This window comes from Papaver somniferum, chromosome 10 (genome assembly GCF_003573695.1).
Source record: "Papaver somniferum cultivar HN1 chromosome 10, ASM357369v1, whole genome shotgun sequence".
NCBI classification, from domain to species: domain Eukaryota; kingdom Viridiplantae; phylum Streptophyta; class Magnoliopsida; order Ranunculales; family Papaveraceae; genus Papaver; species Papaver somniferum.
This window is the reverse complement of record NC_039367.1, coordinates 148,774,782-148,796,465: the sequence shown is the minus strand read 5'-3', so window position 1 is coordinate 148,796,465 and position 21,684 is coordinate 148,774,782. Positions and strand designations below refer to the sequence as shown.

The window sequence follows — 21,684 nt, the reverse complement described above, 5'->3', positions numbered from 1 at the left end:
TGATTGATCATAACGCACAACCTGTGATATTTCAGTTATATAACAAAATATAATGCGGAAAAGAAATAACACGGACACCATAATTTTGTTAACGAGGAAACCGCAAATGCAGAAAAACCCCAGTACCTAGTCCAGATTGAACACCACACTGTATTAAGCCGCTACAAACACTAGCCTACTACCAATTAACTTCGGACTGGACTGTAGTTGAACCCTAATCAATCTCACACTGATTCAAGGTACAGTTGAGCTTCTTATGTCTCTGATCCCAGCAGGATACTACGCACTTGATTCCCTTAGGTGATATTGTAACACCCCAAAATTCGGATCACGGGTTCAAACCAAATTCTAGGTGTTACGGTCGGGTATCGAAACTAATACTCATTTCCTTCACTTACATCCTAAGCTTTCATTCTCATAACCAGGACTTTAATGGTCTCACTACTTCCCGATAGTTCTCAAGCCAATCCATGCCTAAAATAATATCTAATGATGTCATTCCAAAGACAATAAGGTTTCATCATAGTTCTTGGCCACCAATTCTAACTATACAAGCCTGAAAAATACGACCTAGGCTAACACTTACAACTAGGGTTATCACATGAAATATTTGCTCTAACGGTTCATAATGAAAATTCAGGCTTAAAACAACACTATCAGAAAATGCATAGCACCAGATTGAATAAAATTCTAACCTAAGAACTGAATATAAGAAGTGTACGTTATACTACTGCATTGTCAGAATCTCCCTCAGTCTCTGCTGTAGCAAACACCTTTCCTTGTTGATTAGTTGGATGTGTTGGTCTCGCTTGATTAGGCATGTTGTGTTGAGCGTTGTTACCACCGTTACCGTTTCGAAACCTTTGTCCGTTAAGAATCAGACAATTCCTACGAAGATGTCCAGGCTTGTGGCACTCATAGCATGTCCTTTCTTGCATATTATTACTGTGAACCACTTCGTATCCTCCCTCCGACGAATTCTCTGGTCTTGGCTTCCTAAGAGGCTCATTTCTGTTATTAAAGTTACTTCTCTTTAGATCCTTCCCTTCTCGAAAGTCTTTGTACGCTTCCTAAATAATCAATGCCCTCTCAAATATTTCATTATGACTCGTGAACATTTGTTGCGCAAGCTTAAAACGAATGTCTGGAAGCAGCCCCTTTTGGTACTTAATTTCCTTTAACTGTTCAGTTTTCACCATATCAGTAGCATATCGAGATAGCTCCTCGAACCTCATATCATACTGATATGGTGAAAACTGAACAGCTGAAGGCAATTAAGTACCAAAAGAGGCTGCTTCTAGATATTCATTTTAAGCTTGCGCAACAAATGCTCATGAATCATAATGAAATATTTGAGAGGGCATTGATTATTCAGGCATCGTACAAAGAGTTTCGAGAAGGGAAGGATCGAAAGAGAAGTAACTTTAATAACAGAAATGAGCCTCTTAAGAAGCCAAGACCAGAGAATGCGCCGGAGGGAGGATACGAAGTGGTTCATAGTAATAATATGCAAGAAAGGACATGCTATGAGTTCCACAAGCCTGGACATCTTCGTAGGAATTGTCCTCTTCTTAACAGACAAAGTTTTCGACATGGTAACGGTGGTAACAACGTTCAACACAGCATGCCTAATCAAGCGAGACCAACACATCCAACTAATCAACAAGGAAAGGTGTTTGATACAGTAGAGACTGAGGGAGATTATGACAATGCAGTAGTATAACGTACACTTCTTATATTCAGTTCTTAGGTTAGAATTTTATTCGATCTGGTGCTATGCATTTTCTGATAGTGTTGTTTTAAGCCTGAATTTTCATTATGAACCGTTAGAGCAAATGTTTCATGTGATAACCCTAGTTGTAAGTGTTAGCCTAGGTCGTATTTTTCAGGCTTGTATAGTTAGAATTGGTGGCCAAGAATTATGATAAAACCTTATTGTCTTTGGAATGACATCATTAGATATTATTTTAGGCATGGATTGGCTTGAGAACTATCGATAAGTAGTGAGACCATTAAAGGCCTAGGATGTAAGTGAAGGAAATGAGTATTAGTTTCGATACCCGACCGTAACACCTAGGATTTGGATTGAACCCATGATCCGAATTTTGGGGTGTTACAGATCTCACCCACAACTAAGAGTTGCTACGACCCAAAGTCGAAGACTTGATAAACAAATTTGTCTCACACAGAAAAATCTATAGGATTAATAAATACGTCTCCCGCAGAAATACCCAAGAGTTTTTGTTTCGTCTTTTGATAAATCAAGGTAAACAGGAACCAATTGATAAACCGGACTTATATTCCCGAAGAACAGCCTAGTATTATCAATCACCTCACAATAAACTTAATCGACTAGCAAAACAAGTTATTGTGGAATCACAAATGATGAGACGAAGGTGTTTGTGATTAATTTTCTATCTTGCCTATCGGAGATATAAATCTCAAGCCAATTTTAAGATTTTAATCAATTACGATAGAAACAGCAAGATCAGATCACGAAACTACAAAGAGAATAGTTGGGTCTGGATTCACAATCCCAATGAAGTCTTCAAGTGGTTAACCTACAGGGTCTCGAGAAAAAACCTAAGGTTAAAAGAGAATCGACTCTAGTTATGCAACTAGTAGCACACATGAGGTGCGGGGATTAGGTTTCCAAGTTGCTAGAGTTCTCCTTTATATAGTTTTCAAATCAGGGTTTTCAATCCAAGTTACCTTGGTAACAAAGCATTCAATATTCGCCGTTAGATGACAAACCTGATTCAACCAAGCTAATATCTTTCAACCGTTGATTGAACTTAGCTTAATACACACAAATGAAATGTACCCTCATTTAGGTTTATGTAACGGTACCCAAACGTGTACACCATGTTGGTTCACAAGTAGTTAACCGAGGTTAGCCATATGATTACTCTCATATCAACCTTATTCATCTTAACCATAACTAGTTCAAATGACTCAAATGAATCTAGTTAAAGAGTTTTTCAATTGTTATATTCTCATGGATTTAAACAAGAACACAATTGAAGCAAAATCGGTTTGATTCACTCGAATTGATACATGAACATTATAGCCACGGTTTTCAAAGATTGCATTCCTTATTGATAAATGTTTAGGTTCATGTACAACCGATTTTAGAAAGTAACCACTTAAGTATGCATACGGGTATGCGTACTTAAGTAACCGGATTTGAGTTTGGTTTAGTTTTCACACTCGGCAGAAATTCACGGACGTGAACTTTCCACCAGTATGCGTACGTGTATGCGTACTCTAGGTAACCGGATGAGTTTGGTTTTGGTTTTCAAACTCAGTAGAATTTCAAGGACGTGAACTTCCGCCAGTATGCGTACGGGTACGCATACTTACCAGTCTCCTACAACCTTTTTGTATACACACAAGTATGCATACTTTAGGTTCCCGGTTTTAGGTTTATAAACTAATGGGCGAACATCCAAAGATGGTTAAAATATTCTAAACTCTTTATTTCAATCATTGAAACATTCTTCTATAATGGCAATAACTGTTTTCACACACTATTACCATCAAAGCAATTTTCAAGATATTGAAATAATCATTATCGAAACATTCCAAGTCTTACACCAAATGATTGTATCATACAAACCATGTAAGATGTTACTCGGCAATTTTCTCATGATATAAGATGAACATGGTCGAAGCGAAAGCTTACCAACACATATTTCGAGAAATATGTAGGCGAGATATACTCAGCTCGAAATCTCAAATGTGTATAGAGAAATCTATATCATAACATGACTTATATCTCAATATAGGAGATATAGACTTTCCAAGTGATAGATGAGTTTAAGTATCCACATACCTTTTGTCGATGAAGTTCCAAAAGATCTCCTTAGTAGTTCTTCGTCTTCAAGTGATAAGCACCGTGAAGTCTAAGCTCAACCACACAAACTATGTCCTAGTCAGAGACATCTATAAATAGGCTAGAAATCAAGACCTATAGTTTTGATCACTAACATTGAAAAACATGCTTGAGATAGCAACGCATGCGAGTTCGACCAAGCAGTGATCTAACACAATTGAAACCCATTCTGCAGTACTCTTCTTAACTCCGGTAATCACTTCAAATCCTTGATAAACAACCATTGAACCCATGACTAGAGCGGAAAGAGAAGGGACGGAACTGATTGTGACAAAGGCATAACCTGTGGTTCAGCCATTTTGTCGAACATATGTTGAGCACAAATTGGTGCTGTTGTTGAATGTTGAAGAAACATCTTTTTGTAGCTCTATAATTCCTGCAACTTCGAATTCAAAGTAAACCCAAGTTCCCTAAACATCAACACACTCCAAATTACTTCGTATGACATCCATTCATCACAATTCAATGTCTATCTGCAGAAACAGCCACCCAAAACCTTTACCAATATTCATTACAATCTCGTATAAAAATTGACAAAACCTTTGATTCCTAAGGTCCTACTAGTTCAACCGAAAACCTGAATTTCAAGTTTTCTGATCGTGAGTTGAATAGTCCTGATGCATTCCGATATTTTTTCAGAGATTGAAAAGAATGACAAGAAATTCTTACCTTCATGTAAAAATCATGATTTGGATCTAATTGAATCTGGTTGAAGAAGAGAGAACCATAGAACATGTTGGGTTTTGGGAAATTTTGAGGTTTTGATAAGCAAAATTTGGACTTTCTCTACCAAATCATTCGAAGACGGTGGAGGCGATGAACGAGAGAAAGAGAACTCATAGAAGTAAAGTAGTAGGAGAAATGAATTGGATTTTCTGAAATAACAAATCCTAGAGCATTTGGGAATCACAACCCTTAATTAGTGGCCTTTTTCCACCGTACACGTGTCAAACCGAAAGTACAATGGCCATGTTAGTAAATAAATTGAAATCTCATATATATTTGGTCATCTAAGTGGTTAACTAACTTTGTTAACTGTCAACGCGGTCAACAGTGGTCCCGTGATCCAAACTCTAATTAAAAAAAATTCGTGATCCAAACGCAACTCCGGTCACCTTTATGTGACCCAAAGTCAAAATATCCCTTTTTATAAGGGGTGGGGAAACTGTACGACTGTTTCTCTCTCATGGTATCCAATTTAAGACACCCCAATTACACACCCAGTAGTTTCATTCTAGTAATGAATTAAAGTCTTGTTTGTTGAGACAAATATCAGGGTGAAACATTCCATGAGCACCATCCTCCCTTGTTGAAAGAGGAACTTTCTTTAAATATATCTTGTCGGTGGTTCTAGTATTTCTAGGCCCTTTCGTCCAATCTAACCCTTTTTAGCTAAACCCTAAAAATTTCTACCTTCCCCGGGTTTCTATATATATATATATACACAACATAAGTGATGAGAGACATCATCGAATTAACTATATGTATAAATTAGATTTTGTGCCCGAGCTACGTTCGGGCATTTTTGTTCTTTAAACTATATTTTTGATTTAATAAAGTTCGGTTTCGGCTTCGTCTCGCCACGCCTCTTCCTGTCCTGATTTGAATTAGTAAAGCTCGGCTTCGTCTCGTCCCGTCACAATATGAATTGGTAAAGATCGGTTTCCTCTCGTCCGGTCCCAACAATTTGGTGTGGCTCGGCTTCGCCTCGCCCTCCCATTGCTTAGAATTTTTGATTTGGTTAACCATATTAAATATGAAGATAAAATCTAAATTTAAATATGAAAATAAAATTCAGGTGTAAAAGATACACAATACCAAAAATGTATACGGTTAGGCTCCGACATAATCCATTATAAGGTTGAATGGTGATTGAAAAAGTACAACCTTTTCAAGTATTATCAAGCTGATATAATTCAACCAAAATCCATCAATCAAAATGTATCCATACAATCGTGTTAATCGTATCCATTCATATACCTATAATCTTAATGGATCATTTGAGTTAGTAAAATAAATAAATTTTGGTTAGGAAACGTATTGATAAGGTGTCCACATATACCCATCGTCATACACTTTTTATCTGGTGTGGCTCGGCCTCACCTCGCCCCGTCCCAATGCATGCTTAGGATTTTTGATTTGATGAGGTGTCCACATATATTTTTGATTTGGTGTCGCACGGCTTCGTACGCCACGTCGCATTTTGGATTTAGTGTGATATGTCGCCAAAATTGCCGACAGTAGTTTATGGCTTTATGCCTTCAACAGCAAGCTATCCTACCATTATTGAATATATATAATATATCAACAATATTTGGATACAAAAGCAGATAGAAGTTTATAAGACTCCTGTCATTCCAAAACAGTAGATGGATAAAAAAACTTCAGTAACTTCACCTGGAAACACCGATAAAAAAAAAAAAATTCACCCGAAAACAATCACCAATATTAGAGTTTTACGGATTTTAGATATATATAGAAGAATATAAACCATAGAGCAAACGACCTCAAGGGCATATATACCTCAAGGGTAATCATTAATCAGTGACTATGGTTGACAGAAGCTTCACTCATACTGATTTTGCGGTCATTAAAATTAGTATTTTGTATTACCAAGTTAATTTCCAAGCCTCAAATCCGCTCCACTCCAGGCTATAAAAATGGCATCATCTGTGAACATCATCAACATGTCAGGGTTGATACAAAACCAAAAAGAACATGGATAAAAATTAGGATTACATATTCAGTTGACCAAAGAAAAAAGTGCAAGACAAACTAGGAAGCCACAATGCTAGTTCATGAAGTTACTTGTTTCCAGATAATAGGGCATCTTGAGGTTGAATATATACAGATTTAAGCCATCCGACGTATATTCCAAGCAACTTAATATTCCAAAACAACTTAATATTCATAGCATGGAAACAGGTAACTTACATAGAGCATAAGAAAAATGAATTCAGAAGGAGAATGAGCTTAGGGGAAAAAAGGGTTGTATTGAAATTATACTATACATAAAGATTTAAAACATTCGTCGAAATCAACATGTTATTCTTTTTCTATATTATAGATAAAAGGCTGTACTTACACCTGACCTCTTAATGGCAGATCTCCACCACTACAAAATGCTTGGGTACTTACTGAAGATTCCCAAAGCATTATGCTACTGTAACGGACACTCATTCATGGATTAACCCATCAGTAATCTAAAGGATTATTTAAGACCATAAATTACTCACCGAACTTGAGTTCTGCAATCTGCATTAACACGTAGATAAAGACTAAAAGCCACCCTAATCAAGCACCTCAAATGAACGAATATAATATGCAGGTTTAAATAATTGGCAATGAAATTCCTAAGATGCCGTTCTTTTGCATGGGGTTTGCGAAATAAGAAAAAAAAATAAAAAAAATTCAGTTCCTAAGATTCCAAAGAAATTAAAAGCAAACAAAGAGTGAGGACTGACGAAGTTCACCAGATGTACATACCGCCAAATGTATCGTACTGGCAACGCTGCAAGAAGTACATCATGTGGGTGCGAATGTTGCCTTCACTGGCGATGACGTTATTAGCTCAGTAACATTGTCAGTTTCCAAGAATCCAACGACTTTCAAAAGCTTATGCAAGTAAGAAATGACAACTCCCCATATAGAAGAATTTGCAAACATGCAATGCAACGGCAAGAAATAATATTTCATTGTTGTAACATCAAAACCCGTAGAGTTTCAGTAATTTCTCATTGTGAACTGGTGTAGACTACTGCAAAAAAAAGCTTTGTTTATTTTTTTTGCATGTTTTCAGTGATACCCAGTAGCATCTTCATCCTACCGATACTGCAAAAAAGAAACGTACGTCTGCATAATATCCAAGAGAACAAAAGAATTTTCATGGTAACAACTTTACTTCTTTATCAGGTTGCCATATAAATTAAAGCTATATGCAGATCAAAAGAGCAAGAAAGCGACATGATATATGGGCTTTGAGATACATATCTAAATAGATCATCCACGAAATCATCATGGTAACCATACACTCCTAGCAAGATGTTTTTTTTCTCTCTCAATCATCATGCTTCTGCAACCATTAATGGTTTGGTTTTAGGTTGTTGTTTTTTTTCGTGTCAGATTTTCGGTTTAGTTTTTGAGATGACATCAATTTCTTCCCAGTCTACCATTTCCAGCTGCATGCATTCATTCACCCAAATCAAAATCTCAAAATCCAAAATCCAAAGAGGAAAAGTGTACTTGCTGGATCTGGTGTTTTACTCGGTATCTGTCGGAACACCATGCATGCCTTTCATTTATGGTCGTCATAGGCATTGGTATTTTTTTCACCCTAGTATTGCACGCAGCTGAAACTCAGGAGTTAATAGTAATCTACAATCACATACATAAATAGTTTAAAAGAGAGACGTAAGTTTCTCAAACCTATTATCTGTATGATCGGATTTGATAACCCACGCCTACAAAATCAAAAACGAAAAATCATGTTGATCGGATTATGTACGGAATACCTATTTTGGAATCCAAAAATAATAAAATAGCTTCAAGACGGAAGCTATGAAAATCTCTATGGAAGTAACTTATCGAATGAACCCTAAAAATTTATCACAAAATAATAAAGCCCTATTGTTAATTGTTAGAAAAACTCATCATCCATTACAGTGGCTTCTTTCCGCTTGGCTTATACTTTGTTTTGGCACAGGTTTAAGAATACTTTGTCGTAGTCTGTTAGATCGCAACTGCACATAGGATGGCTTATGGAGCAAAACTGAAAGGCGTACCTTCCTAGTAAGCCTGGTGACCTCCTTGTTTACTTCCGGTATTTCATTTTGAATATTTGATGATGAGGCATTTGCTAAAAGATTAAAATTAACTTAATACAAAATCAAAACTCAGAGGAATAAGATAAAAATTTCAAAATCAAACGTTAAATATACATTGAGCAAGATAAAATTATATTCTACAGAAACGTTAGAAAAGAATTCCAAAACAATGGCTGGAAACCCTAGAAATAGAAAACTAAAAAGAGAGAAAGAGGATAATACGTTAAGCACAAACTACCTTACTTTGATCTTCAGATCTATGGATTTTTCAAGCTTTTGTTTTGTCCATCGTCACTGTGTATATCATCTTCAAAAACTTCTCACAGTTTCACTTTCTATTATCCGAACCTGTTACAGCACTGATGAACCTAAAACTGAATAAGATGACCATAGAACTTCAATAATCACAAACGGCATTAGTCTTATCAAATGGCTTTCACAAAAAAGTACAAAAACACCAACGAAAGCAAACCCATAAACCAAACAAAAATACCTGTATCATCAAAAATTGAAGACATCATTTTTACATGCCTCCGGATTCTGGAGAAGGAGAACGGAAAGAGGGAGAGTGGCAGATGAAAGGAGCTAGAGAGAAGGAAAAAACAGAGAAAGAATATTTTTTAGGGTTTTATTCTTATTTTTTTCCTTATTTTTTACGTGAACAAAGATGAGAATCTTCTGAGAAAAATCGTTTTTCTCTCCTTTGAGGAAAAAGTGAAACGGATCAATTCTGTGAGTGGGTGAGGGTCACCGTTCAACATGGAACCTTATGAGCTTAGGATTTTAAAGAAGTCAGATATAGACTTAACTTATACTTGACATCAAGGGTTTCTCTGCGCTTCACTTTCTTTTGCCTTCGGTGATCTTAATTAAAAGCAGTGCATCATGTCCAGTATGAATGAACTTCCTAAAGATGTTGTATTAATAATTCGTTCACATGTAACTGGTGAATGCATCTTAAGCTGCAAATTAGTTCCCAAGACATGGGAAACACTCCTCCGTGATAGAAAGGTGAAGGAGGGTATTCTTTACTTGGCGACGGCATGGAAGGACGTTGGGATCGTAGTCCCACATTGGTTAGATGGGCTTAATAGGTAGTTTATAAGTCAATGGGTTTTCTCTTCTAGACAACCGGTTTTCGAGTTGAGTTCTATCGATGGGCTTATGACGAGTTGGGGTTGGTACCCTAACATTTGGTATTAGAGCCAACCACCACGACCCATGCCCGCTCCACGGAAGGGGTGACCTATAGGCTAGATTAAAGTGTTGGAACACCTATGTATGGGCGTAGTTGTCACCCGCATTGAATACTAACAGGGGAGTGAAGCCGCCATAAAAGAAAGGGCTACCTTCGGATCAGTGTCGATAGAATGGGCCAACGAGGACATTGGGTCAGGAAGCGTGGTGGGATGTCGGGATCCTAGTCCCATATTGGTTAGATGAGGCTTAATAGGTAGTTTACAAGTCAATGGGTTCCCTCTTCTAGTCAACCGGTTTTTGAGTTGAGTTCTATCCATGGGCTTATGACGAGTTGGGGTCGGTATCCTTTGCCTAACAAAGGATGACGAGAAGGCCAGGGCGGCCACATTTTATTGTGGAGATTACGATGATATTATGAGTGATAATGTGACAGTGAGCCCTTTGATATTGTGAGTGATAATGTGACAGCAATGGTTTGGTTTGTTTGGCTATATTTCATCATGGTATCTGTGATCCAGTCCACGTCTGCAATCCGTTCACGGGAGAATATGCCAATCTTCCAAGGTTAAACATGGATAAGTGTTATGAGACTTATAAAACAACGGGTCTACCTCAACATGTAGCATGTGGATTTGGTTATCTTCAAAAAACTAACGAGTACAAGGTTGTGAGGATCTACTACCCTAGCTATCCAGGAGTTGGTTCGGTCCAGATATACACTCTTGGCAGTCGCAGCGGATGGAGAAGCATCGGAGAAATCAAACACAACTTGAAAACGTGGTTACCTGGTGTCCTAGCAGATGAAATACTTTATTTTATGGATGACAGAAAGCGTGAGACCTTGGCCCTCGATTTAACAGATGAAGCATTCCAACTTGTATCATTACCTCCATGTATCCAAGAAGCTGATTATACTGATGCCTACTCGTACTGGCGCTGATAGGTGAGAACTTATGTGTTGTTCATGAACAGTGCGGCATCCGGGTGGATATTTGGTCCTACAAAGAAACCAAGCAGAAAAATTCCTTTACCGCGGGAAAGGATTATAACTCTTGGAGATGGAGCCTAGAGTATAGATTACCTTGGTATTCCTATAGTGATTCATTTGGTCCAATTCATTTTTCTAATTCGACATTCCTTTTTATACGGTAAAAGTTTGAGTCATCCAATACAATGCTTACATTATTTTTTCTATCTACAAGAACAGCTGAGTGCAAATGTAAGGAGTTTCAGTTTCTTGTCAACTGCTGATGAATCCACCTTTCAACTTAGGCCATAGGTCAGGTAGTTCGTCATCGCCCAGTTGTTTCCTCACACCATAGCCATAGGTCCCAAATAAGACTTGTGTACTTAGAATGATATAACAGTTGCAATAGTCTCTCCTGCCCTTATTTACTTTAACCTCATCTTCCATTAAAGTTTCTAGGAGTTCAAGAAATTTAATTTTCAATAGTTTGGAAGCTAAATTATTTGTCTAAAATGTGAATTGTTTATGTATATCCCAGTATCCAACATTTTTGTTTGTTTATTCTAACTTGAATTCCACATGTAACATAACTTCTGGATCGGGTTACAAATAAATAATCAAAATTTCTGCAACTGGCATTTGCTCAGCTCATCTATACAAATTTACGTAATGAAGCAAAAATCCTAAGCCAGTCTAAATTTCAGAGTCAATATTTTGTTTCAAAATCACCTCTTTGTTCTTTCATCCTAGTGTTGTTATATAAAATAGATCAAGAGCATCCAGCCCTGGTGGTTGTAGTTCCATTACCTGCACAAGGTCACCTGAACCAATTACTCCATTTATCCCATTTTGTATCGGACCGCCAAATTCCTATACGTTGGTTCAGCAACCCGCAGCCGCCAAGTAAATAACCAATCAAATTTACGGTTGGCATCCTTCGGCTACCTCCAACATAGATTTTATGAATTTGGAAATTAATATAGGACACAAAGACCTTTCTTAATATGGTGTACATATGTTAACTGTAGTTAGAGTGTGCATAAAATTAAATCTAGCTATTCTATTAAAGTTAAACCGAAAACTATTTACTGCATGAAAGTGAGAAAGATTCAATTGTTTTGGAAAATTTGACTAGTTAAACTCGCAGTCATAAAATGTTTGGCATAGTTAGACTAATAGCTAGATACAGCTTTAGATACACTTCTACATTTGATAAATATCCTCATTTATCCCCAAACCTAACATATGCGGTTGTCCATTGGACTTCGAAGTTGGCATCTGCGGATTTCTAAATTTATATCCGCGTCCACTCGCTTGTCCGTGGACTAGGTATCACCTACAAAATTGCAAATAGTCCGTGTCAGTTTGGCGGATTGAACTCCAAATGCCCTACCCTAACCAAGTCCATCACAAGATATCAGAGCAAGCCACACCATGGCGAATGGACCATAAGAGTTAAACTACACCAACGTCGGCGGTTCTTTCCCAAACACTTCTACAGTATTTATTTTACCACACCCCCTTTAGCCCCTTTGCAAAACCCTAAAAGATTCTACCTCCTCTGGAGTAAAATATATACACACAACACAAGATAAAGTAATCAGAGACATGATCGAATTAGTCACATAAACTAAGTTATTATAGTTGGGTTTATCTGCTTCTCTTTCTTTTTCCTTTGGTCCATGTCCAATATGGATGATCTTCCTAATGATACTGTATCGATAATTCTTTCACGTGTAACTAGTGATTGCGTCTTAAGCTGCAAATTAGTATGCAAGACATGGGAAACACTCCTCCGCGACAGAAAGGTGAAGGAGGGTCTTCTTTATTTCGCTACGCCAGACGACCGTACCCCAAGCAGAAAACGGGAAAGGACGGCTATGTTTTATTACGGAAATCATGATGACATTGTGAGTGATGATTACACAGTGAACCCTTTCAAACCGCTTACTAAGACGATTAAACATCCGAAAGTTAGAAGGTACGATGCTAATATCCTGATAGGTTCTTGCAATGGTTTGGTTTGTTTGGGTATATTAAATCACGGTATCCGTTATCCAGTCCACGTCTGCAACCCGTTCACTGGAGAATATGCTAATCTTCCTATGCTAAACATGGATAAGTGTTGTGAGACTTATAAAACAACGGGTCTACCTCAATATGTAGCATGTGGATTTGGTTACCTTCAAAAAAACTAACGAGTACAAGGTTGTGAGGATTTACTACCCCAGCAAAATTACAGGAGTTGGTTCGGTCCAGATATACACTCTTGGCAGCGGCAGCGGATGGAGAAGCATTGGAGAAACCGAACACCACTTGAAAACGTGGTTACATGGCGTCCTAGCAGATGAAATACTTTATTTTATGGATGACAGGGAGCGGGAGATGTTGGCCCTCGATTTAACAAATGAAGCATTCCAACTTGTATCATTACCTCCATGTATCCAAGATGATCCACATTATAGTAATGCCTACCCGTACCTAGCATTGATAGGTGAGCATTTATGTGTTGTTCATGGAAAACGCCGTGTCCGGGTGGATATTTGGTCCTATAAGGGAACCAAGCATTTATGTGTTGTTCATGGAAAACGCCGTGTTCGAATTCGCATTGATTATAACTCCTGTAGTTGGAGCCTTGAGTATAGTATACCTTGGAATTTCGATGTTGAAAATTCATATCAGCCATTTGCCTTGACTAAAAGCAATAAAATTTTGTTGTGGAAGGATTACCGAACACTTGTCTCTTATGCTCCTGAAACTTCAACAGTTAAGACGATTGTGAATCATTATATGACTTACGAAACTTTCAAAGCAATTCCTCACCAAGATACCAGTGTTTCATTGAAATCGCTTGGAGTATGTTCGGACATGATTGGATATAATGCTAAAGGAATTGGACACTCGTTTCTCGTGCGCTGGAAACTTCGGATTCCTCACCCCTGGGAACTGCAAATTCCCCAATACCTCTGGCAACCGCAAATTCCTCACCCCTTGCAGTACGTTCGAAATCCTCCCTCCTGGCAGTATGTTAGAATTCCTCACCCCTGGCAACAGCAGATTCCTCACCCCTGGCAACTGCAAATTCCTTACCCCTGGCAGTATGTTCCAAATCCTCCCTCCTGGCATTTCGTTCGAATTCATCATCCCTGGCAAGTGCAAATTCATCACCCCTGGCAGTAGGTTCGACGATGATCGGTATTGTAGGTGTAGATAATCCACAAAGATAGGTGGCAAGATCCTAAGCTATGATACACCAAAGGAAAAAGAGCGGAGAAGCACAGGATAGAACCGAATGGCGCAAAGAGCAAGATATCACGTGGGTCGGACGTGATGGCCCAACAGTTGTCGGATGTGACGTGACCTTTATCTCCTGACAGGTCGGGCGAAAGATCAGAAAGCACACGGTCATACGAAGGAAGATGGTAAAACAAAGGAACAAGAAGAAAGAAGGGAGACATAGTGTTAACCAGACGATCAAGACTCGGCCTCGGGTGAAGAAATATAAAAAACCAAGACTCTATCGGTCAAACCAGAAAGTCGGGCGAGCAGTGCAGGTCCGATAGGGAACAACTAAAATTGATGTAATGTGACCAACATTGTAATTTTGTTGTATGTCGACCTTGGCCTATAAATACAAGGGCCGGTCGAGAGAGAGTGGCAGGTTGAAGGAGAGAGAAACAAGACACTACATTTGAGAGAGTTACACCATTTGAGAAGGAGAGAACACCTTGTAATCAAGGAAAAGAAATAATAATATTCATCCTTTCACCCCGTGGACGTAGGTAATCATACCGAACCACGTATATCTTCGTGTCTATGTTTGTTGTGCATCTTTACTTATTTTTAATTCATCTTCTATACCATTGGATGTAGTGTGTCGTTTTATGCCACTACATTCTGGCACCGACTAAGGGGAACGTCTAAGTTCTTCGGATACCTTGGCTGGGTGTGCCAACAGAGACGATCTAAAAGCTCCTAAGAACACCTTGTGTGTTAGTTGATGCTATGGGATGAACTCTGTTTGGTGAGGTATGTTTATGTTTGTTTAGTTTTGAAGTTTGTTGATATGGTTGAGTTTACATTGTTGAAGTCTTGTCGTTAGCAAGTATTTTCAGTTGGGTCAATTCCGAGCAGTCGAGTTGATAGGGAATCCTTCAAGAGCTCCCAAATAACGTTGTTAGCGTTTGGTCGAGGCCAGAGAAGGATCCTGATAACAGATCGACTAGCCATGCTCGGAGGCGAGTCTGTTTTCATATTTCAATCTTCGTTTTCGTATTAGTTTTCGCACTTATCTGCGTATTTCAATCTTAGTTTTCGTCATACGAGTTCAACAACGGAATACCTCTAAAACTCCCAAATAACATCTTCGATGTGTGGTTGAAGTTGCTTGAGGTTCCATGTTGGCTTGTGAAAATGTCAAAACAATAGCACGGGAGATTATCAGTCGCCTGCGAAATAACCCAAGGAATTCAGAGAAGACATCCCTGTGTAGTTCCAAGGAAGTTCATAAGTTTTGATCCAAATTTTAATGTGGTGTGCTGACCTCATAAAAAGTACGAATTTGGATCTTTTACTCGCAAAAAACTAGGAGTTATGATTTGGAGTCTAGGGAATGTAGGACAAATTATAGTTAATGCAGAGTCGTGGTACTGAAAGCGACGTCGTGCAACCTTGAAAGCGACGTAGCATGATACCCGTCTAAAAAAAACACTTAAGAGTCAAAACAGGGCAGACTGGCGAGGTCAGTATGAAAGAGTAGAGGGAATCGTACTTTTGAAACTTAGTTTTGGTGTCAGTCACCTTTTTCTTTTAAAACCGTACGTACTAGAGAAAATTTTCAAAAACAGGTCAAAGTAAGGTTTTGTATGTTTCTGCTGACGTTGGTAGGAACAACTCTCGGACTTACATCATACTCTGTCCGATGGCTAACACGTCAGGGATGGGGAGAACTCTGAGGAACCACACGATCACCAGCAGTAGCATGCAAGGAGGAGTAACGGGGGCCGAGGCAGGGAAGTGATGGGCATCCACCACCTGAGGAATCACGACCAGCTGTAAGTGGTATGCCGACTGTGGATGAGGAAATTGATCTGGGGCGAGACGATGACCCCTCGCCTCTGGAGAGAATCGTCTCTACTCATAGGAGGGATGATCAAATAGATTGACTCACCGCATCAGACACAGAAGATGATGAGGAGGAGCTCATCCTCCATGCCCAGAGACGAAACACCAGGCGACAAGTTGAGTATCAAGAAGAACTCGGACGAGAGCAAGAACGACTTAGGCGAGTACAGTTAGGACGAGAAACAACTATCGGAGTCGATCCAGCGGCATCGACCCAGATACCCCATACAGTACCACCTCCCCTACCAATGATGACGGCGCCACCCCCTGCTCATTTAGGCCATCCAAATGGTCACTCTAGCCATGAGAGTACGGATCCAACGCTACTCGCAATTCTAGAAAGTCAAAGAAGGCAAGAGGCGGTTTTAACGGATCTTCAGCAGAGGAACCTAGCTTTAGAGTTTGAGAACTATCAGCTACGGAACTTGAGGTCGAGGTCGAGAGGGTCTTCCAGCCGAGGGACATCAGGTCACCAAGGCCGAGCCGGGAAAATACCACCAACGTCAGGACCGAGCAATTCCGATCGATCAGGACAACCCCCGACACCACCTATCCGAGGGTACGGTCCACCCGAGGATTCATCAACAGAAGACGAAGCGCGCGAGAGGAATCATCAATATAGAGACACAAGGGCCGGCAATGCAACCGAAGCCAAGCTAAGGGAGTTAGAAGAAAAGATAAGGAAGCTGTCAGGAAGCGGCGAAGAAGATAAGCTAGCCGAGGTCATAAGCGAGGCCGAGAGGACCCCTTTCACCCAAGAACTAGAACTAAGGGCCTTCCCACCCAAGTGCACGCTCCCCACATTTCCATCTAGGTTCGACGGTACGGGAGACGCAGTCGAGAATTTGAAGATATACACTATGTCCCTAATCCAATGGAAGAACCATGAGGTGGTAATGTGTAAATTCTTCCCGGCAAGCCTGAAGGGCGAGGCAAGGAAGTGGTTCTACAATCTCCCACCAGGAATAGTCGACAGTTATGAGACTCTAGTCGAAGCCTTCCTCGAAACTTACATGCACAACAGCAGACCTCGGCCAAGGGTCAACAGGTTATTCACCTTGGCCCGACGGTTTAGAGAACCACTCAGGTCGTTGACCGATCGATGGAGAAATTTGTGCACTGAAATTGGGAAAGTACCAGTCGACCAGCAGATATTCGGGTTCGAAAACGCATTAGGGAGGTCGGACCCCATCTAGATAGCCATGTTTACTGAAAAACCACAGACATTGAAAGAAATTAGGAAAATGAAAGAGCATTTCATCGCCCTAGAAGAAATTCAGGAGGAATCAAGGGATAGGGGAGTGCAAGAGGCTAGCGCAGCACCCAAGTCAACATCGGACGACGTTCAAACATGGCTCGAGAAGAGACCGAGCCCACCTACACGAGGAAATGGGAAGAAGGAATGGGTAGCCAAAGGAAAGAGGCCGAGGCACGAGGCGAGAACATACACCCCTTTGAATTCTCCACTAGAAGAAATCTTCAAAGAGGTCGAAAAAAGGAATGACATCATATACCCAGCATCAAGAGGGATACAGTTCGAGGAGACCAAGGATCACCCGGAGTATTGCCATTATCATCAGTATCGAGGCCACTCTACAAATAATTTCCGCGAAGTAAAAGACATCGTGCAACACCTTATTCGAGATGGTTACCTGAGACAATTCGTCCGACACCCATCCCAGCCAACCGCTACGCCCGATGAACCTGTCCATCAGGTCCGAATCGACAGATCCACTCAGTTTGTCAACACGATTTCGCATTCAGCCACTCAAGAGTACAATCTGAACCCTGGGATCATGTCTAGAATCCACAAAACGGACCATAACGGGAAAGAAATTTGCAGTGTAGCAAAGACTTTGCCGATGGAACCTTGGATGGTGCAACCTATCATTTTCTCGGATCAGGATGTCCCAATGAACGGCCAGGCTCACAGTGATCCCTTGGTCATCCCTCTGCTGATTGAGGAATGGGGGGTAAGAAGGATACTGGCAGATAGTGGTAGCTCATTCGAAGTACTCTTCTACGATACGTTCAAGAGGATTGAGCTATCAGATGATATACTCGTCCCATCAACATATCGTATCTACGGCTTTAATGGCACCGTAACCATCCCAAAGGGCGAAGTAACCCTAAGGGTATCGAACGGAGGTGGTTACCTAGACACATTGACTACATTCTGTATGGTCGATGTCGCCTCGCCCTATGAAGCTATTATCGGAAGACCGTGGATCGCTAGAGTCAAAGGAGTGGCCTCAGCCTATCATCAAAGGCTGCGATTTCCAACGTACAAGGGAATAGTCGAGGTCGTAGGAGATTCACAGGCAGCCCGACAGAGCATGCAGGTCGATGCCTAAATAAATGAGGAGCGGCGAGCACGACAAAGGAGAGAGAAGAACAAGGCTAAAGAAGCCAAAGCGGCAGAGGACTTGGAAAAAGTTATTTCGCAGGCGGTCATGGCATACGAAACACAAGGAAGCGAACCTTCATAGCAATTAAAGGAGACGACACCGATGAAGGAACCAAAACCAAACTTCTCAGTCGTAGAACCTACTTGGGAGATTAATTTGGGAACTGTAGAAGAACCAAGGGTAGTGAGGATCAGGTCGTTACTATCAGACGAGCAAATAAACCAGCTCGTGGCGGTGCTAAAGGAGAACATGGACGCGTTCGCATGGAGCGTGCACGATATGGAGGGCATAGACCCGGAGGTATGCTATCACCATTTAAAAATCGACCCAAGCTTTAAACCGGTCCGACAAAAGATGAGGCGACTCGCGCCAGAATTACAGACGGCCGTCGAGAAGGAGCTAAAGAAGTTACAGGAATCGAGAATAATTAGGAAATCGCACTACCCACAGTGGATATCTAACATGGTCGTGGTACCAAAGAGAAACAGAGGAGTCAGAATCTGCGTCGACTTCAGCGATCTGACCAAATCTTGTCGGAAGGACAGTTTCCCTCTTCCAAGTATCGATCAACTGGTGGAATCTATAGTGGGGTACGAGGCACTAATGTTGATGGACGGATATGCAGGGTATAACCAGATCCCGCTGGCTCCCAAGGATCAAGAACACACCTCCTTCTTAACACCAAGGGGCCTATACTGCTACACCAAGATGTCGTTTGGGCTGAAGAATGCAGTCGTCACATATAAACGTTTGGTGGGCGACATGTTTGAAGACCAGATCCACAACACCATCGAGGTCTATGTCGACGATATGCTAGTAAAAAGTCTCCTAGCCAAGAATCACATCCGAGCCATGTGGGAAATTTTCCGGACGATGAGAGAATATAAAATGAAAGTTAACCCGACCAAATGCGATTTTTGGGTCACATCGGGAAAATTTTTGGGATATATCATCACTCTAAAGGGGATAGAAGCAGATCCCGAGAAAGTCAGAGCCATCCTCGAGATGCCGTCACCAGCCACAATAAAAGACGTACAAACGCTGAACGGAAGTATAACAGCATTGGGGCGATTCATATCTCGGTCGTCCAACAAATGCAAGGATTTCTTTAACACTCTTAAAAAGGGAGAGAAATTCAAATGGACGGACGCCTATGAGGAGGCGTTTCAGAATATTAAGCTACATCTTGCGAGTCTTCCAGTATTACAAAGACCCGAGCCATCGGAGGTCCTCACATTATACCTCGGAGCAACTTCATATACTATCAGTGCAGTCTTAGTTCGAAATGAATGGAGCGAGGAAAAGCCTGTTTACTTCATCAACAAAACATTAAGTCCGACCGAGAAAAATTATACAAGGACGGGACAGATGATTCTAGCACTAGCTTTCACCACCCTGAAGCTAAGGACGTATTTCCAAGCCCATCGGATCCGCGTGCTCACAAAATCACCTATTGAGGCGGTACTGGACAATGCAGGCCGATATGGAAGGATCTTCAAATGGGGGGCACAAATTAAACAGTTCAATGTTTTCTACGAAATGAAGACAACAGTGAAGGCACAAGTAGTGGCAGATTCTTGGCAGATTTTCCACTAAGCGACGAAGATGAGGTCGAGGACATACCCGGAATGAAAGAAGATCGAGAAAACCCGGCCGACTTACTCGAAGAAAGTAGCCCATCATGTTGGGAAGTATTCGTCGATGGAGTGTCGAACAAAGATGGATCGGGACTAGGGATAGTCTTACCACACCAAAGGGACGAAAAAGGGTCCATTCGTTTAGATTGGAATTTAAGGCGACAAACAACGTCACCGAGTACGAAGCTGCGATTCACGCCATGAGATTAATCGTCGAGATGTGCCTACAAGATGTAAGACTAACTAGCTACTCGCAGTTGGTGATCCGAAAAATCACAGGCAAATACGCCGTCCACGACCCGATTTTGCAGAAGTACTGGGAGCTCGTCCAATTCTATATCGACCGGATCCCCAACATCAAATTTCGCCACATATGCAGAAAAGATAATCGACACTCGGACGCATCGGCATATATTGCATCCCAGCTCAAAGACCCAAGTGTGGAGGGTATTCGTGTCATGAGACTCCTCGCCCCATCTATACCAGAGACGCCCGAGGTGCATGTCGACGTGGCTATCAACACGGACAACAGATATCCGGACGGAGATTGGAGAAAGCCGATTCATTCGTACTTTGAGACAAGCGAGTTACCCAAGGGGAGACCCGAGATCAACAAAGTGAAAAACAAATCGGCCGCTTACGAGCTAAAACACAGAATCCTATACAGGAAATCATACCTGGGACCACTCTTAAGATGCTTAAGTAAGGAAGAAGGCCAGAAAATCTTGAATGAACTACACTATGGAGCATCCGGAAATCACAGCTCGGGACGAAGTCTGTCAGCGAGAGAGAAAACGATGGGGGTACTTCTGGCCGTATATGAACGATGATGCAAAACAAATGGCGCAAGCTTGCGAAGAATGCGAGAGGTTTGGTAAGAAGATACATGCACCGTCAATAACTCTAAACACGGTAGTAAGCCCCTGGCCCTTCGTAAAGTGGGGGATCGATATCGTGGGACCATTACATGTGGGATCGGGGCAGAGAAAATACTTAATAGTAGTGAGGGATTACTTCACTAAATGGATGGAGGCGGCACCACTGAGACATATCCGTGACAAGGACGTCTTCAGGTTCATTTGGGAGAACATCATATGTCGTTTCGGACTACCGGCGGCCATCGTCTCGGATAATGGAAAACAGCTCCAAAGAGAAAACATCGACCTACTATTTAACACCTACAACATCAGAAAAAGCAAGGCTACCCCCATATACCCTCAAAGTAATGGGCATGCCGAGATCACAACCAAAACTATCACCGACAATATGAAAAAAAAATTAGGTGGAGAATACGGTGATTGGTGCGAAGAACTTTACAATGTTTTATGGGCTATCAGACCACTCGAAGGGAAGCAACAATGCTATCACCTTATATGTTGACCTATGGAACCGAAGCGATGCTACCAACTGAAGAAATGATACCCACCACAAGAACTGAATCCTGGAGGCGAAACATATCGGCAGATCTAATATTGGCCAAGCTCGATGACTTGGAGGAAACAAGGGAGATGGCGTTGCAAAAAATGGAGAATTACCAAAGGAGACTACGACGAGAATACAACAAACGAGTTCGACCAAGAGAGTTGCAACCGGGGTAGTTAGTGTTGAAATATATAGCCGATTAGGAACG

General features: G+C 40.9%; 1 protein-coding gene across 1 annotated transcript; it reads left to right on the top strand.

Moving 5' to 3' along the window:
• Positions 1-17,211: 17,211 nt before the first annotated feature.
• LOC113316489 lies at positions 17,212-18,363 on the top strand. The gene has a single exon (XM_026564657.1). The coding sequence runs from the start codon at positions 17,212-17,214 to the stop codon at positions 18,361-18,363; it is 1,152 nt and encodes a 383-aa protein (XP_026420442.1).
• Positions 18,364-21,684: the final 3,321 nt, after the last annotated feature.

Bases quoted from the DNA above. Each gene is read 5' to 3' on its own strand.
- LOC113316489 (XM_026564657.1), top strand. From the start codon at position 17,212: ATGTTTACTGAAAAACCACAGACATTGAAAGAAATTAGGAAAATGAAA.